The sequence below is a fragment of the Lepidothrix coronata genome, unplaced genomic scaffold (genome assembly GCF_001604755.1).
Source record: "Lepidothrix coronata isolate B3197 unplaced genomic scaffold, Lepidothrix_coronata-1.0 Scaffold133, whole genome shotgun sequence".
In the NCBI taxonomy this organism is placed as follows: Eukaryota; Metazoa; Chordata; class Aves; order Passeriformes; family Pipridae; genus Lepidothrix; species Lepidothrix coronata.
In genome coordinates this window covers 2492619-2511972 of record NW_016690313.1, presented here as the reverse complement: position 1 = coordinate 2511972, position 19354 = coordinate 2492619, and the positions used below count along the sequence as shown (strand labels likewise).

Below are 19354 nucleotides of genomic sequence, written 5' to 3'. Positions count from 1 at the left end.
TGGCTTCCCCTCTAGGCCCTTCACCATCTTTGTGGCACTCCTTTAGACTCTCTCTAATAGCTTTTTATCTTTCTTATATTGTGGCACCCAAACCTGCACACTGTACTCAAGGTGAGGATACACTTCTCCCGAGAACACGTGAACATGCAACTCCTTTTAAGTTCTTTTAACAGAGAGATGCAGTTGTCTTCCTTGCTGAAGGTTGCAGGATATAAATCCCGTGAGCACAGAGATAGGCTGCCTTCCAAGGTTTCCTGCCCTCAGTTTTTTTCCCTTTGCTGCTGCTGAGTAGCTGCAGACAGAACACACAGACCCGAGTTTGTCCCCATGGGGGCTGGTTGTATTGGGTCCCATCCTGAGGTACCTCAGTGTCATGCTGTGCTATATAGAGTGTCAGGGAGCCCATCAGGGTCTCCAGGCTCTATTCCAGAAACAAGAGACTGAAAGTCAGGTAATCCACCATATAAGCCCTAAATACCTACAAGGGGAGGTGAGTATATATTTGTTATAGCTATCATTAGTCAGAATTCATTTCAAAATACTATTGGAGGGTGGGTTTTTGCAGAAGGCCTAGCTGTGTGCTCTGTGTCAGCCCCACACCTGTAATCTGGATGTGTTGATTCTGGGCAGAAGGTCCTATCTGCATTTGATCATGTGAATCTGTGCAGTTGTTTAGTTGGGACACAATGCTGTCACATCAGGGCATTGCTCTGAGCAGGTTAGTAAGAACAGCTGTGAAATGTGGATTCAAGAACAGATTTTAACTAACTCAAGCTGATTATGCCTGGTCTGATAAAATGTGTGTAGATGTTTTCTGTACCACCTTTTGTGCTTAGGCAATTCAAAAGGCCACTGATAACAGATGCTACTCCTTGCCATATTTGTTTACTTAGCCTGGAAGGTGTTAGTGAGGATTAGAGAGAAACCTCCTACCTAGAGCAGACAGGAGACATGCAGAGACAGACTGCACACCTCTTCTTATTCTTGCCAGAGTCTGGGACTGTGAGATTATTTGTCTAGTGTTTCTGCAGTCATTTAAAGAAAACTTCTAGCTAAGCAACTGTAAGAGTTTTAAAATCTATCACTTGATTTTAAGCACTGCAGCTACTGCGGTGTGCAAGTGCAGTGTTCAGCAGTGATCAGGAAGAAACAGAGTTGGGTACAATATTCTGAAAAATCCAGGCACAGGAAACCCAGTGGCAATTAAGAATTTAAAAGTAGTGCTAGGGCATTATGGCAATGTCAGAACTGGCACATTGCCCCAGATTCAGTATTATTTGGTGAACACTATTTCATGTGAAACAGGTTTATTACACCAGTTATGTGGAATCTGTGAACATTAGGAAGCGGTGATTTAGAGTATGATAAATTCTGTCAAAAAGCCCAGTTTATTTGTCTTGTGTACCAAAAAAATCTGAATTTAGCAACTGATCAAATCATTTTTGCAGAAGGATGATTTCCTCAGTGATGTTCCTTCCCTGCTCAGGTGCAGGGAGCTGCCATCAACCCCCCTCTAGTGGCTTCAGGCAGGAAACAATCGTTTCTTCTTTTTCCAAACATCCAGCATAGTTTCAGCAGAGAAGGGATAAGCAAATAAACAAGTATATATTGCCACAGAACTGAAAATTGCTTGGCATGCCAGCCATAAATTTTGTGGATGATGCAGAATATTGTCACACCTAAGATCTAGTTTGTTTGCACAGTGTTACTGAAATGTTCTTTGTCTTACATGAATTTCAAATCAAGCTTAGTAATACTGTGGTTGCCATAAGCCAGCACTGAAGTCCTCTAGGGTACTGAGAATACATTGTTGGCAGCTCATTGCAGGATACCATTATGAGAAGAAGGTAACCAAGAGAAATATCCAGAGAATCTCTGTTGAAGAAACTCCATAGTAGCTTCCAGGATATTTGGATTGTGTTCATAGGACTCAGACATGCAGAACCAAAAATGCAGAACATGAACTTGTATTTGTTGTTTCATACCCTTTTAAATAGATTTTGATCCAGGTGTCCTCCCTGAGCTGAATTGGAGGGAATGCAAAGTGGTAGTCAAATGGAAGGGCTTAAATAGCCCTATAGCACTCCCTTCATTTGGGTTCTCTCAACAAATTATGTGCCATATCTATTACCTGCCTTTATTCCAAGTTGTGTGTCAAGTCGATTAGTCCGTATAAAAATAAATCTGATGGTTTTAAAGAGTTTGGTTTTGATGTGTTTATAGATATTAATTTTCACTGTTGTAAATTGTCCCTTTATTGTCAGTCAAACAGAAACGCCAGGCATGAACACAGCATAGCTTGAGCTGTCTTTGCTCCATGTGCTGCAGTCAGATTTCAGATATATAGGTGAGAACAGTACAAAGCAGCTTATTTCGCTTTCTTATACTGAAGATTTGAGTTGCAATTGAATAACAATTAACATAGCACCTGTTACAAACACTTGCAAAACAAATGTTATTGCCTTTGCAGAGTAGTATGAGAGCATATGACCTATCACTGTCAGTATAATTTTGTGAATCTTCGTGTGTTATTAAAAACAAATCAACATTTTAACTCAAGATATATAATACAGCAAATGTAACATTTATCATCTGAATTTAAATTCAAAGTACAGTACATTTTGGCCTTATATCTGACAACAGTTTGCGTTATTGCCAAACCATTATAGCATGTGATTAAAATGTGATTTTTCTGTGCTTAATAATTTGATTTAAAATGTAAGCAAGAAAATTCACCGATGTGACACACACTGAAATTTCTGTTACTCTGCAACTCTGAAATGACTGGCTTTGCTCATTCTGGCTTAAGAGCTATCCAGGATGATTTCTTTGTCAGGTCCACATTATTTTTAGGGTTTCAGTGAATTAGTGATTGTTATGTTATGTGAAATATGACCAAAGATTGCGATTTATATTTAATCTTTTCTCTGTATTTACTGTTGCGTCAGTATTTAATAGAACCACTCATTTGGAAATAAGCATAATCTCCCAAACAGTGTTAAAAGTGTAAATTCAGCTTTCAGAAGGAGAGTGAAAGTGCAAGGTTTATTAAAACAAATTAGTAGGGGTTTTATACTGCTACTGCCCTGGTGCGTCATAGGATCAGTTCAGGCATGTCATCATTGCTGAAGGATAGGGAAAGGCAATAGCTGAGGTTCTCTGGGCCCCTCAGTTCAGGAAGGATATTGAGGTGCTGGAGCAGGTCCAGAGAAGAGCAACGAGGCTGGGGAAGGGACTTGAGCACAAGTCCTGTGAGGAGAGGCTGAGGGAGCTGGGGTTCTTTAGCCTGGAGAGGAGGAGGCTCAGGGGAGACCTCATCACTCTCTACAACTCCCTGAAAGGAGGGTGTAGCCAGGTGGGGGTTGGTCTCTTCTCCCAGGAACCAGCAGTAGGACAAGATGGCTGGGTCTTCAGCTGTGCCAGGGGAGGGTTAGGTTGGATATTAGGAAGAAATTTTTTACAGAGAGAGTGATCAGATACTGAAATGGGCTGCCCAGGGAAGTGGTGGATTCTCCGTCCCTGGAGGTTTTTAAGATGAGACTGGATGTGGCATCAGTGCCATGGTCTGGGAACCACGGTGGGGTTGGATCAAGGGTTGGACTTGATGATCTCAGAGGTCTTTTCCAACCTGGTCGATTCTATGATTCTGTGATTATTTGGGAAGCTTACTCAGTGCAGTTAAAATTTCCTTTAAAATTCATTTTTGCACTTCTGTTAGTTCTGTTATGCCTTTGTCAAGAAAATTAGTTATGTACTGTGCTTTGAATATGAGTGGTCTTAGTGAAGATAGTGACTTCATCTTCCTAAATCTTAGGATTTTTAAACATCAGAATGTGGCTTAAAGATAGTGATCCCCAAAATAGGATATTAAAGTGGGGGGTTTTTTATTAGTTCTATGCATAAGTTCTTTTGTAGAAAATAAAAATGCAAATACTTGAAATAGTACTGCCAGAAATCCTGTCAGTGGGTTTTTACATGTGACTGACTGATCTAAGTGTGTATATCATCATCCTGTGGAACAGACCTTCAGCTGATATGACTGGGATAATTTGGTTGAAATCAATGTAGTTATACCAGTGATGTTCATCCTCTCAATGTTTAGTGTCTTCTACATCACTTAGAAAAATAGGCAGCAAGTGGCTTGGAAGATAGTGAGCAATTTTTAGTTCTTCTGTTTGTGATATTTGGGAGAGAATTCACTAGTGTGAGAAGTGTAACATGATGTCTAAAAATATTGCATACCACCCTAGGACCCATAGTTTTCAGGTTCCTGTTTTGGGATTAGGCTTTTAAAGCCAAACATTGACTTTTGGTTTATTTTATTGGTCCAGTTTTGTGGTGTAGGCACTCTCAACAAACAGGGAGCACAAACGGCATAACCTCAGAAAATTTTGAGAATGCTACAAGTCTTTTTATAATCTTTATTTTCCTGTCTCATACCAAAGCAAAGAGATCTGCGAGGCAAATGAAACCATCATGTGCCCTATGTGTGAGCGCAATTGTACACTACAAAAACTCAATGAAAGCTGCATCTATGCCAAGGTAATTATTATATTATTGCTATCAAGATAATTTTTGTCTGAAGACCCCCTTTCATTGTGTGATGTATAATGGCTGCCCTTGTTTCATCAAAGATTCCTGAAAAATGTGTTGTTTCTCTACAGAGATTTTTTTCAGCCTTTCTAATTCATCTTTCCAATAAGGAAATAACCTGAAATGACCAGAGATTATTCTAAAATTCTGTGAGCATTTCCTTATTAATAAATTATTATTTTCATCAACTTAAGTCCCCCGTAATAAATTTTTTTGGTGTGGTTTTTCCTGCTTTCCCCTGTAGCTAACTTCTTTCCCTTGCTTACTTTTTAATTGAATTTTTGCTTCTCCTAAAGGAATTCTCTAGCATAATGTGCCTGTGATGTTCTTTGTCGAACTAATGCAAAGTTTTTACACAATTAAATATTTTGCTGCAAGAAGCTATTCTTCAAACATAAATACTCACAGGGACCTCAGTATATGTGCAGTGTTTACAAGTGAGCAAAATATTTTGCTGTGTGATATGTTCATAATGCTGGAAAAGCAGCGTTGGCATTTTTCTTGGAATTCTTTCCCCCATAAGATAAATCCTTTCTCGGAAGACTGTATTTATAAAACGTGATGGTCTCTGCTCCATGACATGACAACAAAACTGCAGCAGTGTGAAAGGGAAAATGAATTTTGTATTAGGTTTCAAGATTTTTTATAGATAGGACCAGTGTTGAGTAAAACAACAGAGTAAATATATCTGCAAAGGTATTTTAAAAAAATTATTAATGTTTACAATTTCCAAATTTAATTTTCTATTTTATAATGCTGATATCACTGAAATATTACTGAAAATGTTGTACTTAAGGCAAGAGTAACTATATAGCAGAAAACAGCTCCATGAGGGTTTTTTGTAACTTTTATGTTACTAATTTCTTTTTTTTTTTAATGTGCACTGAAAGTAAAAGCTTTCTTAATTGAAATAGCATTATGCAAGCTATACAACCCATCCCAGAAATCCTTTTTTTAGAAGATGGTAAGTGCCTCTTCAGCAGTTCAGTGCAGTTTAACAGGAAGTTAATACACTTTAGATCCTGTTATGTTAACATCTCCAATTAATAAGAAGCAGCTTTTTGTCATATTTATATTTACACCGACATCATCTGCTTAAATCATGTAAATTTCACATTTAATGTCACATTCTGAATAATTCATTGCCATAGAAAAAATGTGGCAGTCCATCCATACTTCATTTATTTTCAAATCAATCCTTTTGAAGAAAAATTCAGCTGACAACCAGGGAAAACAAGCAGTTACCACTCGTATTCCACAGTCACAGGCACTCGTTTCTCATGTCTGCAATTATAAAAATTGATGTAAGCTCCCAGCTTTTCCTGCCAATGCTCTTGCTCTGAAAAACCGATCAACCTTGGATTAGAACACAGAAAACAAACAAAAATTGTCTCCTTTCAAGATTTGTGTGTTCTGAATCTCCCCCAAGCGTGGGAGAGAGAGCACTCTCTTTGGGAAGGAATAGGATTACCATCTGGCCAATCGAGGGGCAAAAAAAATAAAAAATAAATTAAAGCTCAATGAAGCTTTTTGTAAAGGTCATAACTGTAATGCCTTCATTCACTGTGGTGTCTCTAAAGAAAAAGTTCACAGCACCTTCACTCATTACCTCTTGGTACAGACTGTCTGGTTTCCAGCAGGGATTGTGATCCCGCTGGTTGCCACCATCTTGCTCAAGTTGAGCAGCAAATATCTAAATATGTGTCACCACTTCCACTGTGTTTGCACCCAAATTAGTGAATGAAAATGGTCTGTAATGTTAGAAAACTATAGTCTGATTTCAAATCTAATGGTCCTTTGTACTTTCTGAAGCACTGTTAGTAATATAAGTAATGTATTTAAAAATAAGTCATTGGATCTGCTCTCTGGGAAAAGAAAATGGCATTTCCGGCTTCTTTCTTTCCAGAGATGGAGCTTGTCAACGTTTTCCTCTGGTTATGTCATTGTGGGAACATCACTTGCTTCTCTGTCTACCTTCTACATAACCAAAGAGCTGATAGGCAAGGGAAGCTATTCCTGATTCATTCCAAACATCAGTACCCTTATTCTGGAGTAAGCGTTTTAATCCTTAGTCATTCAAGTAGCTCATTGTAGAGTACATAAATTATGAGTTAATTAGGAACAGTGAGTTCCTTTAAGTGATTAAAGTTCATTTCCCCAAACCTGCTTATGTCGTGGGACCTGCCTCATTTATGTAAGGCCTGTGCTCATGTTTCACATTATTGAAACTGCTGCCAGGGGTTCTTTCTTTAATGTCTGCCATGTTTCCCTGCAGAGGAGCACTTCGGACTGAACAGATTAATGCCAGAAAAATAATATACTTCAAATGCTTTTTTGGCCAAAGCTAGAGACAGAATACAAAAGAAGCCTTTTTTTTTCCTTCTTGTTCCTGCCCATTTCTTTCATCCCTTCCCTCTTCCATTCAAAAAATGCCACACTGAAGTGAGGTTTATTGTTTAAAGGAAAGGCAGGTAGTACCTGAAATGCTGAATGACCAGGCTGTCATTCTGATCCACATCAAATGGACTCTTTGATCTGTGATTTGCCTGGGTCCTGCACCCAGCACACCTTGACCTTGGCCTTGGGGCAGGGTGTTGATTCAGGGTGGATTTGAAATGCCTCAAGTTGTGTCTGATGATGACAACATCAATCAGGTATGCTGACAGACCAGCACAGAGTCCTCCAATGTCACCTCTGCTTAGAGGCCTTCTGATCAACAGTCTCAGACTCTGCCTTTAGCCTTTAAGACTGTCAAGTCTTAATTTTGAGTGTGGTCCTGAAAAACTTTTGCCCAAACACTCTTTATGAAGACAAAGCCAAATCAGGAACCCAGTATCTATTTTCTGCTCTTAGCTACATTAATTCTGCTGGCTTAGGTTTTGTTGGTTGGTTGGTTAATTTTGTGTTTTCTTGGAAAGATGCGCTGTTTACTGAACAGAATATCCAAAGTCGTATCATCACACAGATCTACACTTGAAGCCAATAATGTTCATCAGAGTTATTGTACTGCTTTTGTTCACTTCTCACATGTTCAGTCTCATACCCATTGTGTTTGTGTTTTCCTTTATGGAAGCAAAAGAAAAACAAAGCAAAATACATATTTGATTGACAGTTGATCCCACTGTATGATCCTGGCAAGGAACATACTGGATTTATTGGTGTCCAATACCAAATGGTCAATTCCCATTTCCAAACCTCAAAAAAAAAACCAAAAAACACCAGAACTGACATACAGATAAAATATATGTTTATAATAAATTCTCACAACATTTTAATTTTACTCAATAAGAAATAAAAGAGGCAAGAAACACAGTTTCTATTAACATTTTCTGCTTTCATTAGTTAGTTTTCTTGTATTCTGAGGCAGAAGCAGTAATGCCAAACTTTTCTAGAAGAATGAAAATCTGTCTGCAGGATAAGTTCTCCTTGCAGCAGGCAGTTCTCACAGGAGCAGGTTGGGTAACCTGCCTGAGGCAGGCTGTCAGCCCCAGCATCCTGGCACACCTCCTGGACAGCATTCCTGTTGGCCAGAGTAACTTCAGGTTTAAGAGGAGGTCACAGTACAGCAAAAGTCAGTCTGGTTACCTGTGCCCTTCCATTGGCATAAGGACAGGTTTATTTTCATGATAAAAGCTTAAAAATTGGTTCTTAAGTCAGCAACAGTCAGCACCAATGAAAGGAAAGTTTTTTTCAATAATATTCCATTTCAAGACATTCTCTTCTTATTTCAAAGAGTGTTTTAGGGCAATAGATATCAAAACCATTTGTAAAGCTTCTTCATTCCTTTTTCCTCCTTCTTCGGATCCTCTTTTAATATAGGCCTGTCGATGATAAGTTGGTTTGCTCTAGTATTTTATAATGATTTATGCTTTTTTTTTTTTTTCAAATAGCAATTTGAAGTCTCTGCTTTGCTTAATAATTGTCATCAACATCTTAAACCACCCTTCATTAGAAGTGTAGGCCCAATATCCTTGGATAAATTACATTGCTATAAATTGGCAACTTTAACTTTACTGAAAGTATATTGATCTTAATATCAGCTTCCTAAAAACGGTTTCATATTGTGGATTGAATACTAGAAATTGCAGATTTTTGTAATATAAATTATGGTGTTTTCTTAAGTGTTTTCATAAGTTTTGTAAGAAACTAATTCACCCACTGAAGATGTTTAGAATGATCCATAGGCATGCAAAACCTGATTTTCAATCAATACTTATTTTCAGTAAGTATAAATAAATAAATATAAGTCAATATATATAAATAAATATTTTCTGTTTCAAGATGTATGTTCAATCCATAAGCCTTTGACTTTGCAGCCAAATAGCTGTTCTGCTTAAAAAAAAATGTTTTGACAAAGAGTAAGATAAGGAATAAATCCAACTAAAAGAAGAGTATTCATAAGAAGAAATTAAGTTCACAGTTTAGAATTATGTGGGCTGCTAGAGGGTGATATTTAGAAATTATTTAATGTTTGTTAGAGTTAAAGTGCACAAGCCTTTTAAAAACGAGATTATGTCAACAATTTGAGGGGCTGAATATAATTCCTGGATACAAAGGAATACATGCTATTCTTACCTGTAGAGAAATTGCAGAACAGCTCAGGATAAGAATAAAATGGAATCAAAGGAGACATTAAGTAGAGGAAGAAAAGCGAAGAGTTATTTCAGCTCATAAAAACCGTAAAATAGAAAAGGTTGAAGTTAAATCTGACCCACTATGTGACAGGAATTCTGGATGAAATTTTAGCCTGCCTGGACATGGACAGAACAGCTCCTAGTATCTGATGATGCATGAAGTGATAGTCTGGAACAGCAGATTTCAACCTTACTAAAAGACAGAGCGTGACAAACCTTGGTAGAAGAAATGTGCAAGTAGGATTACTTATTACAAAGCTTAGCTTTCAGCTTCTGCCACCAGTTTTGTACTCTGGGATTTTGGGGGCGAAAGAGAACGTGGCAATATTAATTTGTCCTGATGTATTGTTTTTCTGTTTAGGTTACACATTTGTTTGATAATGGAGGGACTGTTTTCTTTGCTATTTTCATGGCAATTTGGGGTAAGTACATTTTTACTTTATTTTTTTTTCCTTTTTTTAGTTTACCCAACTCTTTTATATCATTACTTGGTATAGGGAGATTATAGCTCTTGATAAAGTCTAAAGAAGGATTTTATCATACAAACATATTTTTTTCCTGTTTTCATTCACTTTAGTTTCTATGCCAATAGTGGGTGAAAATAATACCTTTTATTGCTAATGTAATGACTGTCTTTAGTGTCTTTAAGCCTGAATTTTATATTATTCAGGCCAGAGTCTTTTCAAAGGCAAACATATAGGTTAGTCAACCTTCCAGTATTTTTACACTGGTGGATACATTCTTCTCCTAGGATAATAGACTACCGCCTTTATCTTAAGTCCTTCCCCACAGTCTAAATTAGTAGGCATATCTGGGGAAAAGAGGAAAGAAAAGGTGGATACCAGAGTCTTTCTGTAACCCAGGACACCTCTTGTAATAGGTCAGTGTAATTGTGCCATAAAAGACAGATTTGATGGTTCCGGCATGAAATGCTTGGTGGAATTAGCTTTCACTGAAGCTAATAATATTTTCATGCTGGGAAACAGGGAAGAGGAATAGAACAAGAGATAATTAATTTTACCAATATAAATGTTTGTCAGCGTAAACCCTAAAAAAATAACACCAGTTCACATACATACAGCTGTCTGAATTCAAGCCAGAGTTTTCAAGTTTTAAATAAAATGGGACACAACAACTTTATTTATGTAATATATATGAGTAAGCATTAATGATTCTAACTTTTAAGTGAAGGACAAACAAGTGTCATGCATTTTGAAGGCTGCTATGGTAAAAGCGAAAAACAATATACAAACAAAAGCAAAACATCAAAGAGTTACATAGAAAACAGAAGCACATGCAAAAATCAGAATTGGATGGTTAAAAATTAATATGATATAATTGAAGGGCACACTTTCTTTGCCTCAGTGATATTTCTTCATTTACTCCTAATCTTGCTATTACGGCATTGCAGTTATTAATTATTGCTTTCATAAATTCCTAAAATACATTGCAGTTAGTTTTATGGTTACCAGTGCGGACAACACTGGTAGCTTCTTAGCATCTCTTCATCTCTATCCTCAAGTTCTCCTTAGAGAGAGCTCTTTCTGTTTTCGGCTGAGGCCGAGGTTCAAGTGTAAGGAGGAATTTGCTTATGTGACACTGCTTTGTCAGGAAAATGGTAAGGTATGTGCTAAGGAAGGTGAAAGCTGAGCATTACATTTTTCTTCATTTCAAGCAGCAGGGTGATATTCTCACGTAATATAGGGGAATGTGTCTCAGATTTTCAGTCTGCTGCCCAGCATGCTGGATACGGTGTTAGAAATCAGGTTCTGGCTTTGATGGCTCGCGTGCTGTTTTTATGATTGAACCCGATTGGGATGGCAACGCTGCACATCAGATCTTTAACCTTTTAAACAAATACCTGTTTAAACCCATATTCAGTGTGACTGAGCAGTTTCTCTCTGGTGTGTGTGTGTGCACGTAATTTACTCACATATCAAATGGAACCTCATTGCAGCCTTCATGGGCAGTTAGTGAGATAACTCCATTGACACGATCCGCAGTCTCCACACCAGATAAAGCATTTTGGCAGAGCACACTTAACACAAGCATGTCCCATGAGCATTGTTTTCTCTGCATTTTGTTTTCTTTACTCTATGCCTTTGCAGCTGTGTCTTTTTCATATTCTTTCTTTTTCTTTAGGCCTGTCTGGTAGTTGCAAAGAGATAAACTATGCAGTTATTTGCATTATACTGCCATATTTTATGCTTTAACTGGACAGAACTGGACCATGCTTTTTAGGGTATCTATATACACAGCAGAGATTCCTTTCCTCTCATGTTTAGTATTTCTTCTGTGTAACCTGTACTGACACGTTTTACATAATTTCTGCACATCTGGCCTGCAATTCAAACAACAGATCAGTTTGACAGAGGAGTAGAAGCTTATCTTCTTTCTTTCCCATCGATAGGGGTTTTAATTCTGTGTCATCCTAGTCAAAAGTTAGATGTAGTTTGTGTTACTTGGTAGTTCCATTCTCTGCAGCAAACTTCAAGTAATCAAAACTGAGTAATCCAAGTAAATCTAATTAATTTTGTCACATTCACGGAGGAAGGTACGAATGTAAGGTGGGGTCGTGAGTCATTTATCAGATAGACGTTGTATTTGAACACGGTAGTTTCACTTCAAGGTAGTTAAACTGAGGGTTATTTTTTTTTTTGTATTGATATTAAAATATCATTGCAGTCCTAGTAAAATTTTTAGGTTGCAATGTCTTTTTATGTTACAATTGTTGACAAGGCAGAATCTTGCCTGGATGCTGTTTGTCTATATCATTTATAAGAAAACAACTATAATATCCTTCCAGGAAAACCATAGGTTGATCATTTAATTACAAAGGAGAGTACTCATGCTCTGCTGCTGGACCCTGCCTGTCGCATATGAGTGTATCCTGTGATTTTTCCCTTAGTTTTCAAAGCACTGTTTGCACGGTAATGGCTCTAAGATAACAGCTGCCAGGTTGTTTTGGGAAAAAATGAAAGGCTGTAGATAACAGGCAAAAATATAATCTGAAACAAACATTACGGTGAAGGGTGGGATGGTGTGATGTCAGCCATGGGAATGCCATCGGATGGGTGCCCTGCACTGTCTTCCTCTGTCTTGCCTGCTGTGCTGGTTTTGTCATCTGATGCATCTCTGAAACTCGTGTCATATGGTCCAAGTGAGTTGTCTAAGTGGAGAACTGAAGGGATAATATATTTTTTTTTTTTTATATATATATTGCTTGAAAGATTTTTATCCCCATACACTGGACACCTCATCAGCCCCTCACAGTTAAACCTCTTTCTGACATCCAGGAGAGCAAAAGATAAAGGCCCTGATTCATGATCCTCTGCAGATAACTCCTGTACTCCCAGCAACACCCATTCAGCACCCACATGGGTGGTGGACTTTCAAAGCTACTTCCTAATCTGACGTTCTGGCAGCTTTCAGCTCTTACATTTAAGGCAGAAAAGGCATATTGCCAGAGTTTATTTAGATTTTATTTTATATGAGAAAAAAAGGTGTGTTTAGCCTCTCAGTGTTTGTTTAAACATTTAAAAAATAAAGTCCAGGAACATGATACAAATGTTTGGAGTGTGATTACACAGTAATACAAGTTTATATATACTCATGGAGAAGACAAAAGCAATTTTTTTTAATTTTTAAACCTCTTAAAAATATTTTTACTCATAGAAACAGATATATCTTCATCCTTCATTCTGTAATTGATGTTGGATGAGTAGAGAGTCTAGCTTTTTTTCAGTTAATCAGTTTGGGAGAATTTTTGAGCTATAGTTTTGAACTCGCCCACAATCCTTTGAATGAGTTCACTGATATTAAATATGATTTTCCTGATATTTCAGAGGTTAAAAAAATTACATGTAAGGAGGAGACATAGAGTTAAGGGGAGTATTGGTTAAGCTAAAATTTAAAACCAATAAACTAATGTCATTTGAAAACTAGTTTGACTGGAGTTGATGATATCCTAATAATTCAGTAAGACCAGACTATTTAAGCAGCCCTGTGGAGAAATAAATGTTCTTATGCAAAGCGCTTGTGCTGTTCCTTACCTGGGTCACTCCTTGTATCATCATAAAGCCGTCTGTGGGAAAATGAGTCAGATCTTTTCTTACCACATATAAAATATCCAATCAGGCCAATTAATATAAATCCCAAAATGGCTCCTACAATGACACCAGCTATTACTCCTTCTTTGTTGGTTTTGTCTGGGAGAGAAAGAGAGAAAGACAAGACAGTTGAATGGGAATTAGAAATCTGTAAAACTAGATACTTCATTCTGGCTTTATAGCAGTTGAGGCTTTGTGGAGTGAGGCTTTTCACCAAGGATCTGAAACACTTTGCTAACTATGACTAGACCAGCCTCTCTGCAGAAACTTTCTACCTTTGTAAAAGAAAACAGACATCTCCATCCTTGAGTTTCAGGGGAAAAACTGGGATTTAGGAAAAAAAAGAAAGGTGGCTAAATGAGTTTTTGGTCAAATAAAAAGGTTCCAGGTTTAATTGCTCAATCAACCACTATCCTTATATAAAGAAATAAGCAGTAATCACTCTTTGAATACAATTATTCATAAACATTTAGGCCAGCAGTTAAAATTGCAGCCTCTGAATTTCAAATGATTAAATTTTAGAGTACCAATTTTTGCATACACAAGGTGAGAAATCCAGTAATGCTTTTGGCACCTGTTCAGTTAGCAGAATAACTGTGTTCCTTCAAGATTTTCCTCAGATTTCATAAAACTTTTCTTCAAGGTACTCAGTTTTTCTTGGAACTGAACTTGTTCTCCCACTCCCCTTCCTTTTCAATCTATATTGTCTAAAGAATCAGGTACATTGTAATTATTAGAACTATGATGGGAAACGTGAAAGTCTGATGCTCCTTCAGTTCTGAGTACAAACTGTACTGTACTGGTTATGATGGATAAACCTTTCGGTCCTGTGTTAAAAGCTTGAAAGCTAATTAATGGCAAAAAATTACTGTGCCTTCTAATCTTTTCTTTTCTTTTCCTGAAGACCTGATTCAGAGCAGCAGGATAGAGAAGTGCCATGACAGTTTTATGCTCTGTTGTTTTCCCACGCATACTTAACTTGGTAATTAAATGCACAATGAGTAATTCCTTTGGAAGTGTTTATAAGAAGTCATCTTTGGTCACAAAAGTTTCTGAACTTAAGTAAGTTGATGTGTTATACATTTTAAATGTAATTTCTACACATCTGCTTTGAAGGTCTACTCCAGTGTGAATAGGTTGTATCTGATCATTAGGTTCTCCCACTCTTGGAAGTGTTAAATAAAGGAGTAAACAGTAAATTTTAAAAGTATATTTTTTATTTTGAGGAGCTTTAGATTTAGTCTGTACTAGGTCACTTATGAATTCACACATCTTATAAAGCCTCCAGTTCAATTAAACAAAGGTTTTTATTTCAGCATTATTATTTTATTAAACTAGTTGGACTTTAGTTAGATCCTTACCTTCACTGGCATCTTTTGGATTAGGTGATGCAGTAGAAGGGTTGCTGGCATTATAATTCAGCTTTGTTGTCTGCTGAATGGGGTTGAAATTTGGGGTAGGACTGTCCTGCTTCACCGTGGGTGATGTCAGAGTGACACTGATGGGGAACGACGTGGTGGGGTTGATTGAAGAATTATCACTTGGAAGCTCCGAATCCCCAGGAGTAATAGAGGTGACTGTGGAGTTGCTTGGTGTCATTGTGGAAGTAGGTGTAGCTGCAAGACTTTTGGTCACTCCAGAAAACTCACCCATTGTTCTAAAAGTTGCTAAAGTCGTTGGGCTTCTGTGGAAGTTTGTGGTAGAGTTATTTGTTCCATCTTTTGGCACATTTGAAGATAAAGTGGTGCCATCAGAGAACCTCGGGGATGTGCTGTTTGCCCCACTGATCATTTCTGTTCTTTTCATTATATTTTCATTGGCATTGGCAGCTGTTGCTGCAGCATCACTGATGACAGAAGGATTTACAGCAGTAGTCCTATGCGGAACAAATCTCTGTGAAGTTGGTTTCACTGCAGACTGATGGTTATCTCTAATTGAGCTATTTTGTTTACTTCCTTCTTTTACTTCTCCAGCCTCAGTATTGCTTCTATTCCATTGCAGTCTTGCAAGCAGAAAAATGAGAATCATTCCATGAGAGGGTTGCATGGTGTTGAGTTTCAAGTTTGTTATATACAGAACCTGCAAGAAATTCACTTTTGTCTATGATTTTATTTTACAAAACAAAGCTACCCAGTTAAGACCCAAATAAGATTGTAAAACAAATTAGTGTTATACAATACAAATCTCACTACTTTACCATGTGTTGATGCTGAAAATTTTATAACCCTAAGAGTTAAGACTGACCTAAAACTATAATGTTAATCAACAGAATTATTCTCATATTGATCAATATGAATCACAGTATTGATCTCGGTGTGTTTATGGAGGTGTAATGGGATAGCTCACATGACTGGAATGTTGCCATGAAGGGCTACACTCTTTTTAGGAGTTGCCCTGTGTGTGAGGGAACACTTGGAAAGTGTGGAGTTCTGTCTTAAGGTGGATGATGAGTGCCTGGAGAGCTTATGGGTTAGGGTTAAAGAATGGATTAGTAAGTGTGACACTGTTGTGGGTGTTTGCTACAGTCTCTGATCAGGAGGAGAAAGTGGACCAGGTTTTCTACAGACAACTTGAAGCAGCCTTAAAGTCACAGGCACTGGTTCTTGTGAGGGACTTTAACTACCCTGACATTTGCTGGAGAAGCAACACAGTGAAGCACAAACAGTCCACAAGGTTCTTGGAAAGCAGTGATGGCAACTTTCTGGAACAGATAGTGGGGGAACCCACAAGAAATGGTGTGTTGCTCCACCTCATGCTAACAAACAGGGAAGGCCTTCTTGGAGATGTGAAGGTTGGGGCCAGCCTTGGCTGCAGTGACTGTGTGATTGTAGAGTTCAGTATTGGGCAAAGAGGAAGCAGGGCAGCAAGTAAGATTACAACCATGATCTTCAGGAGAGGTAACTTTATCCTTTTTAGGGCTCTCTTGGAAGGATCCCATGGAAACAGGCCCTGCAGGGAAGAGGGGTCCAAGATAGCTGGCTGATATTCAAGCTTCACTTACTCCAGGTTCAAGAACAATGCATCCCAATAAGCAAGGAATCAGACAAAGGGGGCAAGAGACCTGTATGAACGAATACAGAATTCCTGTCATTACTCAAGTGTAAGCAGGAAATACACAGAACGTGGAAGCACTGTCAGGCAACTTGGAATAAATATAGAAAGATTGTCAGAGTAAGTGGAAATGAGACAAAGAAAGCCAAGGCCCGTCTGGAATTAAATCTGGCCAAGAATGTCAAGGACAACAAGGCTTATTCAAATGCATCAATAACAAAAGGAAAACCAAGGATAATATGCTCATTACTAAATGGAAGGGGCCCCTGGTAGCTGAGGACATGGAGAAGGCAGAGTTATTGAATGCCACCTTTGCATTGGTCTTGACTGACAAGACCAGCCCTCAGGAATTTCTGTCCCAGGTGCCCAGGGTAAAGAAGGATCAGAAGGAAGACTTTCCCTTGTTCGAGGAGGATTGGGTTAGAGAACACTTAAAACAAACTTGACCTCCACAGATCCATGGGCCCTGACAGGATGCATCCACGAGTGCTGAGAGAGCTGGCAGACACCACAGCTAGGCTGTTCACAATCATTGTGAAAGGTCATGGTGATCAGGAGAGGTGCCTGAAGACTGGAAGAATGTAAATGTCACCCAAGTTGTCAAAAAGGGAAAGAAGGAGGACCCAGGGAACTGCAGCCAGTCAGCCTCACCCCAATCCCTAGAAAGGTGGTGGAGTGCTTCATGCTGGATGACGAGGAAGTGATCAGTAGTCGTCAGCATGGATTCAGTAAAAGTAAATCATGCCCGACCACCTTGATTGTTTTCTAAATGAAACAACTACCTGGATGGGTGTGGGGAGAGCAGTGGATATTGTCTAGCTTGACTTCAGCAAGGCTTTCAACACTGTCTCTCACAACAGCCTCATAGGTAAACTCAGGAACTGTGGGCTGGATGAGGGGGCAGTGAGGTGGATTAAGAACTGGCTGAACAGCAGATCCAAGATGATCGTAATTGGTGGCACAGGCCATCCCCCGAGGTTCACAACTGGTCCCAGAATTGTTTAACTTATTCATCAGTGACTTGGGTGAAGGGGCAGAAGCCCCCTCGGCAAGTTTGCTGAGGACACAAAGGTGGGAGGAGTGGCCAATACCCCAGAGAGCTGTGCAGCTCTTCAGAAGGACCTCGACAGGTTGGAGAGATGGGCAGAGAACTGTCTCAAATTCAGCCAAGGTCCTGCACCTGGGGAAGAATAACCCCATGCACCAGTACAGGTTGGGGGCTGACCTGCTGGGAAGCAGCTCTGTGGAGAAGGACCTGGGGGTCCTGGTGGATAACAAGCTGTCCATGAGCCAGCAGTGCCCTTGTGGCCAAGGCCAAAGGTATCCTGGGTCCGTGAGGAAGAGCATTGCCAGCAGGGAGGTGATCCTGCCCCTCTGCTCAGCCCTGGTGAGGCCACATCTGGAGTGCTGTGTCCAGCTCTGGGCTCCTCAGTACAAGGGAGACTTGGAGCTGCTGAGCAGGTCCAGTGGAGAGCCACAAAGATGATTAAGGGACTGGAGCATCTCTCTTATGAGGAAAGGCTGAGAGAGTTGGGCCTGTTCATCCTCAAGAAGAGATGACTGAGAGGAGACCTCATCAGTATATCCAAGTATCTGAAGGGAGGGTGTCAGAGGATGGACCAGGCTCTGCTCAGTGGTGCCAAACAACAGGACCAGAGGCAATGGGCAGAAACTGATGCACAGGAAGTTCCACTTGAATGTGAAGAAGAACTTCTTTACTGTGCACACTGGAACAGGTTGCCCAGACAGGGTGTGGAGTCTCCCTTGTTGGAGACAGTCAAGAACCATCTGGATGCAATCCTGTGCTATGTGCTCTAGGATGACCCTGCTTGAGTGGGGAGGTTGGACCAGATGACCCACTGTGGTCTCTTCTAACCTTAACCAATCTGTGATTCTATGAACAAAAGCTTTTTTGTGTAAGAAAATTCCATGGTTCTGTAAACAGGCCTCATACTCAGAAGGGAATAATTCAAACCCACTTTGCTATAGAGTGAGGTAATGAAACATATATGGAAGGCATTCTCGAGGCAATGTTTTCTGGGCAGACAGCAATTCCAAGAGCATGCTAAGGAGTTATACTCCATTGTGAAGAATTAGCATTGTTAACAATTAGCCCTGAAAGTTGATGGATGGTGTTTTGTGACCCTGAGCAGGGAGTGTCATATGAAGGCTGCCAGGAGCAGCATTGAAATTGAAAACTAAATCTGCCCAGGGGTTATGAATGATGCTTAAGTTGTATGGAAACCTCTTTTCCTATAGGGAGTTGGAAACTCTGTATTGCACATTAATATACATTTCCAAATGTTAGATTTAAAAGAATGAGAAAAACTCCTCTTGAAGTCACATGATTGTGGTAGGTTTGCTGTTCAGTATATCTGTGGGGTTTTGGTAGCAGGTGTTTTTTCTATGTATGAGACAGATTGAGATCACGAGTTTTTAACATCATGAGTTTTTAACTCCCACATGTAAGCTCTCATGTGACAGCACAGTCAATTGTATAATAAGTTATTCTTCATCATCATTAATTATTTGCATGCCCATGTATGTGGGTACTTTACCATCTGAATAAAGGAGATTTATACCTGGAAAAAGTAATTATTTCTTTTGTCTTCAGCCTCTACTTCTACTTTCTTATGCTTTTTCCTATGGGTGTTTGATTTGAGGGTTTGTGTTTTGTTGGGGTTTTTTGGGGGGGTAGGGAATAAGGGCTGGTTTTATTAATTTCTTTTATTGGTTTTTTTATTTAGTTATATAAATATTACATCAAGGTATCTCGTTTTGGCTTTATTCTTATTTATTTTGTGGTTTGAAGGTCCCACCATTACTCATAACATGTGTCTTTATAAAATGCCATTTAATCTACTTTTTAATGTGTATTTCATTTCTCCATACTGCTTATTTTCCAAGTTAAGATCAGCTCTATGGTGGGAGGGACCTATGCTTGGAAAACATTTGTAACTTTCTCAA

General features: G+C 38.9%; 1 protein-coding gene across 1 annotated transcript in view; it reads left to right on the top strand.

The window, feature by feature from the left end:
• ANO3 (anoctamin 3) overlaps positions 1-19354 on the top strand; it is a 134849-nt gene that overhangs the window by 94146 nt on the left and 21349 nt on the right. The window contains exons 11-12 of the mRNA XM_017826973.1: positions 4446-4542; positions 9589-9649. Coding sequence (XP_017682462.1) covers positions 4446-4542; positions 9589-9649 — 158 coding nt within the window. The remainder of the gene's footprint in view (positions 1-4445; positions 4543-9588; positions 9650-19354) is intronic.